Source organism: Lutjanus erythropterus, chromosome 20 (genome assembly GCF_056507025.1).
Source record: "Lutjanus erythropterus isolate fLutEry1 chromosome 20, fLutEry1.hap2, whole genome shotgun sequence".
Classification (NCBI taxonomy): Eukaryota; Metazoa; Chordata; class Actinopteri; order Lutjaniformes; family Lutjanidae; genus Lutjanus; species Lutjanus erythropterus.
The window spans coordinates 26,952,272-26,964,324 of record NC_139336.1 but is presented as its reverse complement, the minus strand read 5'-3'; the positions used below and the strand labels follow the sequence as shown (position 1 = coordinate 26,964,324).

The 12,053-nt window shown below is 40.2% G+C and overlaps 1 protein-coding gene across 1 annotated transcript in view; it reads right to left on the bottom strand.

Annotated features, from left to right (window-relative positions):
- The window catches only part of pcsk5a (proprotein convertase subtilisin/kexin type 5a), a 52,455-nt gene that overhangs the window by 15,194 nt on the left and 25,208 nt on the right, over nucleotides 1-12,053 (bottom strand). Inside the window, exons 20-28 of the mRNA XM_084746156.1 lie at nucleotides 11,817-11,932; nucleotides 10,692-10,794; nucleotides 8,638-8,774; nucleotides 6,574-6,774; nucleotides 6,065-6,133; nucleotides 5,873-5,915; nucleotides 5,548-5,690; nucleotides 2,632-2,832; nucleotides 122-205 (exon numbers count right to left, since the gene is read on the bottom strand). Of these exons, the coding sequence (XP_084602282.1) occupies nucleotides 122-205; nucleotides 2,632-2,832; nucleotides 5,548-5,690; nucleotides 5,873-5,915; nucleotides 6,065-6,133; nucleotides 6,574-6,774; nucleotides 8,638-8,774; nucleotides 10,692-10,794; nucleotides 11,817-11,932 (1,097 nt within the window). The remainder of the gene's footprint in view (nucleotides 1-121; nucleotides 206-2,631; nucleotides 2,833-5,547; nucleotides 5,691-5,872; nucleotides 5,916-6,064; nucleotides 6,134-6,573; nucleotides 6,775-8,637; nucleotides 8,775-10,691; nucleotides 10,795-11,816; nucleotides 11,933-12,053) is intronic.

Sequence of the window (12,053 nt, the reverse complement as noted above, 5' to 3'; positions counted from 1 at the left end):
GAGTAAACACCATCACTGCAACAGAGCTGGATGTGCTGTGGTGCAGCCACCAGAACATGAAACTGCTGTTTACAGGCCTGAAATTATACAAACACCTCGTCCACGTAGGTGATTGACGGACCTTTTGCACACTGTGTACACTGGTTCTTCTCCTCTCCAGAGCAGGACTCGCAGGACGGGTGGCAGTCCTCGCACGCTCCGTCATCTGGAGGTTTAACAAGCAACAAAGTGAACATTAAAGAGTCACGGTGCTTCTGACTGCAGCACGACTCACGGCGGAGAGAAACCGAGCACTAATCCAGAACCATCGCTGTCCAGACTAACAGATGGAACCAGAATTTCTCAGTCAGATGGTGGTGGACAATCTTAGTAACTTATAAGGAGGGAAGCAAAGGTTGCTGGGCACTGTTTTCAGGTTCCAGTGTGTAGGATAAAATGAGCTTGGATTTCGGCTGGTTTGTCACGAGTTGAGCTTGTTTTTAACCAAATTAAACATTACTGCATATTAAAAAAAAATATTTATTCATAACTGAACACATCCAGTCACTCAGCGCAAGTTTGATCTTACATAATTTACATTCATTCTGCCGAGAGGAGATAAAAGTTACCTTCATTATGTTGTGTTTTTGCAAATCTGTATCCTCACTGTAACAGAAATCTTGATGCTTACAACATCATTATTTTACTGTCGAGGCTTGTTGCTGTTTACCAAGTTAAATAAAACCTATTCTCTTTGTTATTTGAGCTGTCCTTTTATTTTTTCTTCATTTTTAAGGCAGAAGGCAGGAATGGAAGAAAAAGTTTTATAGCTGCATTGGAGCCTTTAATTTTTGTTTTACTGCTGTTTTATATTGAAAAAATGTTATGAAAACTGTTATGAAAAATACAGCTGCTAAGTTAATAAGCAATTTTTAAATTAACATCATATTTTGGTGTTTTTCTTACATCAATTTGGGGAGAATTTCAGCAATTATTGATCTGGAAAACCAATCAAACCAATCTGGCAACCTTGTTGTTGTGAGCCATATTACTGTAATACTGCTAACAGTCACAACATAACTTACATAACCTCTAGTTGACATTTTTGGAAATTTCTTGTCAACATTTAGATGAGAAGATTGACACCACTCTCATGTCTGGACACTTCAGGCTAAAGCCAGGGACTGGTTAGCTTAGCTTAGCATGTTCACTCTGTACTATTTTGTCTTTCTTTTGTCTTTTATTGTGACCTTTCTTACTTACTAGGAGAAACATAAAAATGATGAGTTGTGGTTTTAAATGGGTTTTATGCGCTGTAACTAATTATTTGCAGGGTGCAGAGACTTCCTCTCGCCTGGCAACCTTTAACTTAAGAAGAGCCAGGTTAGCCATTTTCCCAGTTTTTGTGCTAAGCTAAGCTAACGACCTCCTGGCTGTAGCTTCATATTTAACATACAAACATGACAGAAGTATCGATCTTCTCATCTAACTGTTGGCAAGAAAGTAATTAAGTGTATTTCCAAAAATATCAAAAACCCTCCGTCACAGAAAATCATGTTCAAGTTACTTTACACTTAACTTGCACAGATGTTTTTCCACTTTGTAAGCAGCTGATAGGAATGTATGAATTTATGACTGAAATGTTTGGTCATGATATGAGCGATGACAGTCCTGGATCAGGGCTAAGGGAAACATTTTAGCATGACATCAGCGTGGACGGGGATATTGCACCTTTGCTTCCTTTTCTGCCTGAATTTCCTGTCTTTAAATGAACAGTCTGACATGAGGAACCTGCTCATTTACTGTCTTGCTAAGAGTTAGATGAGGATCGATACCATTCTCATATCTGCATGCTAAATATAAAGCTAGCGCTAGCGGATTATTAGCTTCCCTTAGGATAAACACTGGAAAAAGAAGGAAACAGCTAACCTGACCAGCATGCCTTCCTGTAAAACGACAACTTGTCGTCTCCACACAGATATCATTTTTTCACCTTTTACGGAGGCAGACCAGACCAGCTGTTCACCCCTGCTTGTAGTCTTTATGCTAAGCTAAGATAATTACCTCCTTCATTTAGCTTTCCTAAAATGTCTTCTAACAACAGCATTCAAAAAATACCATTGACTAAAATTAGCGTGTAAACCTCACTCATCACAATCTGAATGAACTCGTAATTAGCTGACACAAAAGCTTAATTGCATCCTGTAAAACGTGCTCTTCCAAATTTGTGTGAAGGTTTAAGGCTTCTATAGTTGTTGCAATTCAAAGTTTAAGAATAACTTTACTTCTGTGTGTTCATTTTCAACCTTTGTATTAACCTATGTACTCTTCTCTGAGTTATTTTAGTTCCTATAATTAAGATGTCTTGCCGCACACTAATTACCATATGTTGTTTTAAGGTCTGTCCAACTAACTCTTAGGGGGGAACTGAATGTTCAGCATATACAATCAATTATTTTAAAGTCCGTATCTGGCTGACGTTCAGTAGTTCTGCCTGTTTTGAGTACTTAAGTTGGTACAGGGTTCAGGGACGGAGGCACACAGACCAATTACCCTCCAAGATTTCTTTTCTGCCCCTGTGAAAGTGCCCAAATCCCTGCTTCATTATGGGCAGACAGTTGGATTAGTGGAATACATAAGTATTAGTCTCACCGCTGCGAAAGGTCTTAATGGGACAGACCTCATGGTCAGACACACACTCTCCGTTTTCCAGCGTCTTCCCCTCCTCGCACGACAGACAGTCGTCGTCCTCCGGGCCGCTACACGTCACGCAGTCCGAGTGGCACTCCTCACAGTCATTGGTGTCTTCGTCGCCATAGAAACCCTCAGGACACACTGAAACACAACTCCCCTCTGGGGAAAACAGTAGAAGTTTCTCTGAGATCAATATTGCATGTAACCCACTTAGCTGGGCGAATGCATTCATAAGGAGTTTACTTAAAGGGGAACTCCGCTAAATTTATAAATCAAAGTCAGCTTGCAGGTCTCTGCATGTGTGGAAAAAGCTGCATGTGACTTCAGAGGGAGCCGTGTGAAGTTTGATATGTAAGTTGTGGCTGAGCCTCCTCATCTCTGCTTGAGGCCACCAGCTTCAGGCTGCATCACCTGCTACCTGCATAACAAATCCGAATCTCTGACCAAACTGTCTAAAGTCAAATTGCAATATGGGTAATGTAAGATTTTGACAAGGGGGAAGAATTTGTGGAATTAAAAAAGTAAGGCCGCACAATAAATGTCAGGACCGATAAGTTATCAGCTGGTATTGGTCTATCAGAACTGTTTTTAGTTTAGTTTTCAGTAAGATTTAGTTCAGTCGGAGCAACTGAATATCATTTCATCCATCTTTGCTCACTACGTCTGAGCCTTTATTACCCTCAGCTGTGCATAAACTACAGGTTATGTGAACTACTTTTTAAAAATATCAACCCACTCTCTCCATCCCTTAGTAGCAGAGAGAGTTCAGGGGGTTCAGAGGGGGTTGTGTGCTTGAAGATGTTAGTCTGGTCTGCCTGACTCGCTGATCCTATGTTGGACTGACATTTGTGTAAGTTAGAACAGTAGCATGATATCATGATAACTGGCAATATGACGTAAGTGAAAGCAGCATTGTTACCTGCTCCAGAGGTGCAAGAAGACTGGAACAGCAAAAAGGAGAAATACAACAAACTAATTTCACCAACTCAGGCAGAAGCACCCAGTTCACTATGAGAGGAGACAGAAGTCCCGCGAGGAGAGTTCAACAGCTATTCTATAGTTAAAAAAATATTTTTCAGTATTATCATAGAAATACCCTGACTATCGTGGTATTAAAGGGCCGTAGCCCAGCCCTACTAACCGCGCTGGTGTATTGATAAATCCACGGCGCTGTCCGTGGTGCTGAAGTAGCAGACAGATTTATAAATGTGCCCTTTTCTCTCAGTCCTGCTCCTCGATCAGCTTCGTCTTGGATCTATAATATTCTCCATCTACAAATACTCAATTCTATACTATACTGTAACTGGTATACTCTACAGTCAGTTACACCTTCATGATCAAGCTGACAAGTAACAACATGTAGTTGCAGAAGAGTGAGAGGATCATAGAGTGTCCTGAAAAGTGCTATATAAGTATAATGTATTATTATTGTAACTATAGACACACTGCTGCCTGTAGTATTCCTATAATATGTATATGATCATCCAGTCTGTGCTGCTGAAAATGCCCCCTTTCAACCCCCCCACCCCACCCTTTTAAAAATTAACAGAGTCCAACAGTGTTATTGGAGTGCAATGTTAAATCTGTAGCGTACTCTTAAATATTCCATTTTATGTTACAGTACTTGAACTTGCGATATAAATTTATTTTACAGCTATACTCAAGGCTGTATAACCAAGTGGGCAACTGCCCTGAGGCCCCGACACCTTCAGGGGCAATTGATTAAATTTATTTGGTAATATGCATTATTAAAGCCCATATAAACTGAAACAGTAAGCACCTGCAGGAGCTTCTGCATTTTAACTAGATGCTAGATGTCTTGTAGAGCGGCTCCGTGTCAAAATCCAGTTTTAAGATCTTTAAAAGGTCGATTGATATCATGCTTACATGGTACACGTTCTTAAAAAAATATGTAAGCAATCAATATATCTCAAACTCACTTGGGATTCACAGCTAATTTTTTGCTGGCAGGTTAATCTGACTCTGGCTAAAGACAAAATGTGACATCATGTTGTCAAATATGCTGCGATGTCACACGTTAAATTACCACAACGTGAACATGAAGTAGAAAAGGAAGTACTAAGCTCGACCTGTAGCATTTAAACACTGCTTACACACAGTGTTGTACAGTACTGAACCACGTGTCATTAAACTAGTAGTCTAACTACATTTTGCAGTAACTTGTTGGCAGCTCAGCTACTTTCATATTTGCAGTGATTCAAGTAGTTAAACTACTTTTTTGGACATTTTTGTGCAGTTAAGTATTCAAACTACTGTACAAAAAAAAGCCCAAGATGCTGTTTTTTTTAAATTTCCCATTGCTCATTATTGTTATAATAATTGTTATAATTTTATATCTAATCTACATTGTCAAGTTGCTATTTTTAGTAGATTGAAGCAGCAGTTTGAACTTTCCAAGTAGCTTTAGTGATGCAAGTCTTTGATAATATGATTCTATATATGAGTATATTATATTTAATGCAGGACTACCTGAGTATTTCCATTTTCTGCTACTTACTACTTATAACACTACAAGTCAGAGGGAAATATTCTACTTTTTACAACTTTATCTGAAGCTATAAGTACTCGATACTTAACAGATTTTACAAGCAGATCATTATAAAATGTGATGCATTGTTTTAGATTAAACTTCCCAAAACAGTAAAATTCTGCACATACATTAATGCATCACTAATAGTAATCCAATATAATCATATTAACTTAAGTAACTTAAATATATAAGTTAATACTTTTACTTGTAATGGAGTATTATTATATTGCAGTATTGGTACTTTTCCTTAATTAAAAGGATCTAAGGCCTCTTCTGGGACTGTCAACACTGCTTTATGCCTCGACCAGGTGGGGCAGTTTTACCTGATAAGAAGAGGTCCGTCTCACACCAGTAGCACTCGTGTTCATCGCAGCTCACACAGTTGTCATCACATGGAACGCAGGTCATCTCCTCTTCCACGCTGTACGTCTTCGCCGGGCAGTTTTTGTAGCAGCCATCCTGAAAACTGATAACAGAAGCAGCAGTCTATACCTGCAGCTCTCCCTCACACACAATCACACATAAATCCACTCCACTCTCACAGCAAAAAAAGGGCCCTTTTCATTCGAGCACGGCAGTGAAGTGAAAGGCAGAGCGAGCGCAGAGAGGCGAGATCACACATGGCGACAGTGAGGCACACAGCCTTACTTGTAAAAGCCCTCAGTGCAGGACAGGCAATGCCTGGGGTTATCTGTTGAGAGCAGACAAAAAAAACTCAGCTCTCCCTTTAAACAGGAACTACCAGGAAAAACTCCAACATGGTCGGAAAGCACAGTGAGTGGGAGGAGAGCTCGGTCTACTGTGGGCAGCGCTCATTCTGGCTACCGGGCCGTGACTTACACAGGACACACTTCTTGCAGCCCTCCTCACAGGCCATGCAGTCGTCGTAATCTGGATCCTCCACCTCCCCTGAGACAAAAAGAGAGAGTGAAAGAAAGAGAGAAACAATAAGGAAAAGAGGGCGCAAGATTTCCTTCCAAACATGCTGCAAATTTTAACAGAATTTCAAGTAAACCTGCACAAGAAAATGCAAATGAATGCCTGTTTCCATCTACTGCCATTCTGCTATTAGGAGTTGGATCATCGAGATAAACAGTTGGTGGTTATAGTTAAAAGTCGAGGTGTAAGATTAGTATAGCAGGAGATAAATTCATTATTTTTGTGGACTTAAAATCATTTGTTGGCCTCGCTGACCTGGCGTTTGGCCTCTGAGCCCTCAAAAAACTGACAACGCCGACGGCCGAGTGGCCTTTGCCCTAAATGATGAAATTCCAGGCTTAAAACACAGCTGCGTACCTCAACGGATACGAGGGAAACCACCTCCAAAATAACACTTTGGCCTTGTTTACCTTCTCCACACTCCACCTTCGCACACGCCCCGTCAGAGACGTAGTACGAGGAGTTACACTTGAGGCAGTGGCTGGGGCCTGTGCAGAGGCGGCAGTGGTCGGAGCAGCGCTCGCAGCTCCTCTCTTTGGTGTGGTAGAAGGCCTCAGGACAGGCATCCAGACACTGGCCTTTGTACAGGTAACGCTCCACTCCAAACTTATCTGCAGGGAGAGAAAAAAAACGGAAATTCATAGTGTGAAGAGGTGTGATGCTGAACCTTGGCTGAACCTGCTCAGCGCCAAACAGACAAAGTTATCCACTAGTTGGTGAACGTACTGGAGCATTCAGCAGCTAAAGAGCCAAAAATATTCCTCAGAAATTGGTGCAGACCTGATCAGAGCCACGTGTACAGTAAATATTGGATTTACATTTGTCAGGTGGGCAGAAAAACAACATAAAATGAATGCAAATGTCGCTCCATGTTTGTGAATGTATAAACAATCAACTGTTCACCATATCAAGGTGATAGTATATCTGTGTTTTCGGCTGTGGAGCTACACAGTGGTGTTCACTGCTGTCTGTCTGTCTGTTTTTAGTCATTTTGTTAACAAGGAGGGTGGCATCCCCCATAAAGTCACACACTACTTATGCAGAAAATCAGAATTATCTCCATGTATAAAGTTATTCATAAAACCTTACACTGACAACTAAATAAAATCTAGACTTCACATAGTGGTTTTCCTCCTGTGTGCCTTTACTTTACATTAGCTTTATGAACACTGTGATATATATTATGTGTTTGGCTTCGTTTGTCACTGAATAACACGCGTTTCCTGGCTTCAGTCTCCTCCACCATGACTGGGATTTTGCCTTCCGAAAAGTTTTCTGTTCTCCGTTGGTCCGTGGATATTCCTGACCAAACACTCATTTGTGCTGCATTGTTTAAGGGGAAACTGCTCATTGCAGGGCAGGTCCATACATTTTGAGTTAATTCGTGATTTATAGATCACAGGTGCATAAGTTACAAATGGGCTTCTCAGAACCTGCGTGTGCAAGGTTTTTCTGTGCTCAGTGTGTTTTATGAATCAAACGTAAGCACACTGTGGAAACTGAACCTAAGAGTTCAAGTATAAATCTAACAACTGGCACAACTGGTAGGAAGGCTTTTCTTTTTCATTTCACTAATTAAAAGGCAATTTTTCACTATAATCATGTGCTTTTTTTAGGATTTTAACTTAAACTGTATTTGGTTGAATAATTAACTGCAGAGAGCATGTATGTATTTCTAGTTTTTATATTTTTGCTTGCATATTTATGCTCCGAGTGACTTTTAACTATTAGAAAGTTGCATTTCCTGTTTCCCACGGTAAGAACACAGAAACATGGTGACCCAGTCACACAAAAAAGATTTAATGGTTCACACACTCACCCTCACCAGTACCAAGTGTTCAGTTACTCTAAACTGCAGGTATTTAAATTACATAAAACACATCTTTGCACACATTTAGTTAACATTGTTAACTTCATGTTGCTAGTTGCTAACAGTGAAATAAATGAGTTTTTGTTTTTCCAGTTACCTGGCGTTACCTAGAGTTCTCTTCCTGGTCTGGCAAAAGATGGTGCTGAGGGCGGAGCCTGGTTTTATGCAGAGGCCTAAGCAAGGACCGTACCAAGACCTCTGACAGCATGGGGGGGGTCTCATTTTGTTAGGTCTGTTAGTTGAGTTGACATCTTGTTTTATTAGCCTTATTTTAAAGTACAGTTATGTTCTGTTGATCTTTTTTAAGGGTCCTACAAATCTGATAATTTAGTTGCCTTCAGTTATTTTCCATGTGGAATCTTTTTTAGGAGAATAAACCCAACTTTTTTGAATTTTAAACCTTGACTGCTTGTTCCACGACAAACATGATCAATAATATATGGAATTACAGACAAGAGGCTTTTAGAAATTATTCAGTAAAATTAATTCTACTAAAGTTCACCATTGTGTTAAGCTAAAAAGGTGTGTTAAACCTGATTTTTAATTCCCTCTCTCTCTCTCTCTCACGCACACACAGTACATAAACACACTTGTTCAGTCTCACCAGTGTCACAGCTGGTACAGTTGGCAGGTCCTGCGTCCACACAGGTTGCACAGGTGTGGTCACACAGGTGACACTGGCCACCTGACCGGTACTTGCCCTTGGCACATTCCACCACGCAGCGGCCCTCGTCCAGAGCCCTGCGGTCGACAACAACGTCAAAAAAAAAACCCAAACTTTCAGCTGCAACACCACAAAATCAACAGATATGAATTATGTCTATGCAAATGAGCTGAACTCATTTACATCCCAGCGTGTAACATATGGCAGAGTTACACAGATGAGTGTGTTGACACAGGGAGAGGAGAGGGAGGGGTGGAGATGGCTGGTTAAACTCAGAGGCAATGTGGGATTTTTAGATACTGATGCTGATTATTTTAAATTATGCACCACACACACACAAACACACACACACACACACACACACACACACACACACACACACACACACACACTGTATTCTTTAAATCAGTGATTCTTCAACCTTTTTCAACAACTAACTTTTTGCAGTCAGGTTCCCGCACAAAACATCTGTGGTAGAAAAAAAACCCCAACATATACTAAAGGGATAGTTCTCCCAAAAAATTAAAATTGAGTCATTATCTACTCACCTTCATGCCGACTGAAGGTTGGGTTTAGTTTTTCAGTCCACAAAACACAAAATAAATAAATAAAATGCCTCCATACTGGCCGTCTGGTGTAATCAAAGTCTCCTAAAGCCCCAACATGCCAAGATGACTTGAAAGACGTTATTTACTCTGTGCTTTTAGGCTGAATCTTCACTGCAGATCCTTAGCTTGGAGCCACGTTCATGTACCTTTGCACACCTGAAGACTGGGATTATACCAGAGGAACAGTATGGTGGCATTTTACTTTTTATTATTTTTCCATTTGAAAACTGGTCACCATTCACTTCCATTGTTTGGGAGATTCTGCGACACCGTTTTCCTGTGAAACCCGACTTTCAAACGGCATGAGGGTGAGTTGATAATGACTGAATTTTAATGTTTGGGTGAACTATCCCTTTAAGAGGTACAATGGAGCCCTGAGCCCTCAGTGTCAGCTTGTTGAGCTAAATCTTTCTCTGTGTTTTCAGCTGTTTGCTGCTGCAATTCAACCACAAATCCATTTTCTTGATTTTCGTCTGCCTTTCAATACTGAAAATGGATGACTGCTTTCTTCCTCTGTGAGGTTTTTGGGCAGTTGATAGTTTTCATCAGTTAATGATGGTTGTTAGGAAGTTCATCATAATACTAATATTCTGCCACGATGCAATGTTCATTCTGTTTGTTCAGACCGTATGTGTCCATTTATTTTTTCAGTGAATCAATTAATGGTTTAGTCCATAAAATTAAAAAAAAAAAAAAAAAGTGGAAAATTTGAAGTGAAAAATGTCCCATTGCATCCCAAAGCGGTGTCTTAAAATGGCAAACCAAAAGTAAAAAAAAAAAAAAAAAAAATGAAGATATTCAGTTTTACTATGATAAAGGAAAGAAGAAAATTCCGTGTCTCGTTTTGAGAAGCTGGAACAAAATGCCCATCATCACTTCCCAGAGCCCAAGGTGATGTATTTAAATGTCTTGTTTTGTTCAAACAAAAGTCCAAATTCTTAATATATTCAGTTTACAGTGATACATGACAAAGAAAGACAGAAAATCACATCTCTCATCTTGAGAAACTGAACCAGAGATTGTTTGGCTGATAGATTCCACTTGAAATATTACTGAAATTATTCATTCATCATCATAATAGCAGCCAATTATTTTCTTTTAATCGACTCATCAATTAAGTGACTGATCGTTTCAGCTCGGTATCATTTTCTTTGACATTTTGATTAAAATCAGAGAAGACTCTGACTTTAACAACAATAACATCATTTATATTAAATTAACCAGCATCTAACTGGCTTTGATTGTAAAAATACCAATAAGTCTGTGAAAACTTTATTATCTGAGACTCTACACGTTGGGGAGACACCTTTTTTTTTCAGCAGAGAAACAGGAGGATGTATTCATTTCCCCTCTGACCCGGAATCTAAAAAGTCAAGACCAACTCACCGTGAAGAAACGCAGCTGATGCAGTCTTCTCTGTGCGGCCCTGTGCACTTCAGACACGTTGCATCACACGCGTGGCACTTTCCGTTACTGTCCTGGTACTCTCCTGATAAAACATACAGCGAGAAAAGGCGATGCTGACCGAGAAATGAAAGAAATGAAATGAAACTCCACTGACTTATGGATGAGCTAAATATCAATATATTAATGTATATAACAGTAACACCTGTTATGTATACATGATATAAATTCAGGAGCAGGAAATCATTTTATTTGTTAAATTAAAAGTTAAATTAAGTTAAATAAGTAAGAACTTCATGTGTTAAAGGGACAGTGTATGAGGTACTTCTGCATGGTCAGTGTATTACCTACAGTAGGTGGCGGTCAAAAGGCAAAAAGCAAAATGTATTTCAGGCTCCTAAATAGATATATCAGTTTAATTGTACCCCATATTTAGAATAATTTGGTGTCAGACAACCTTTTACGATGGGAATCTGCTGTTATATGAGCCAAATATGATTCTCTCCAAAGCAACCAAACTCCTTTGATAAAATCAGTACTTTAAGTCACAGAACAGGAGTATTTCTGGTGCACTGCCGCCTCAATCTGTTAGTTTGTCTGTTTTAGTGTGCGACTTTGGTGTTTTAAAAGGTTAGTTCGGCTTCACTGAAGTGACACAATAACACAAAAAAACAGGCAGTGGTAGACCAGCATCTCCTGTGTTCTGCGAGGTAAAATCACGTTTTTTGCCAATGGAGTCTGGTGGCTTTGGAGAGAATGATATTTGACCTATATTTAGCTCATAGATCTGTCTGTTCATTGTAAGCCAGCAGCCCCTTGTGGACATTGTGAGTATGACAGGAGATACATGAGCGAGAAAGTCTGCGAGAGGTGGTGGCGTAGATGGAAACAAACACAGGACTTTGATCCAGGAGCTGCCCACAGCTGTGCATTGCTTAGCTTCCTGAGGCGACTGCCATCTACTGTAGGTAAAACACTGACCATTGATAAATACCTCATATAACACCACTTTAAAAAACCCCCACAAACTATCCCTTTAAGGTTGCATTATAGTTATCTAGCAGCAGTGAGCCAACACGTAATAGAGGGAGAAGATGGTTGACTGACCGTCTGTGCACTCGGTGTTAACAACACACACTCCCTCCTGCAGGCTGTGACCGCTGGAACAGCTGCTGCAGTTCCCCCGGCTCGGCCCCACACAGGTGAGACAGCTGGCGTCACACCTGAGGAGGAGAACACGCAGACTGAACACATGTGCACACAAAACGCACATACTGACTGCAAAAAAAAACAACAACAACACACAAACAGAGAGAGAAAACTACATCCATACAGACACACAAC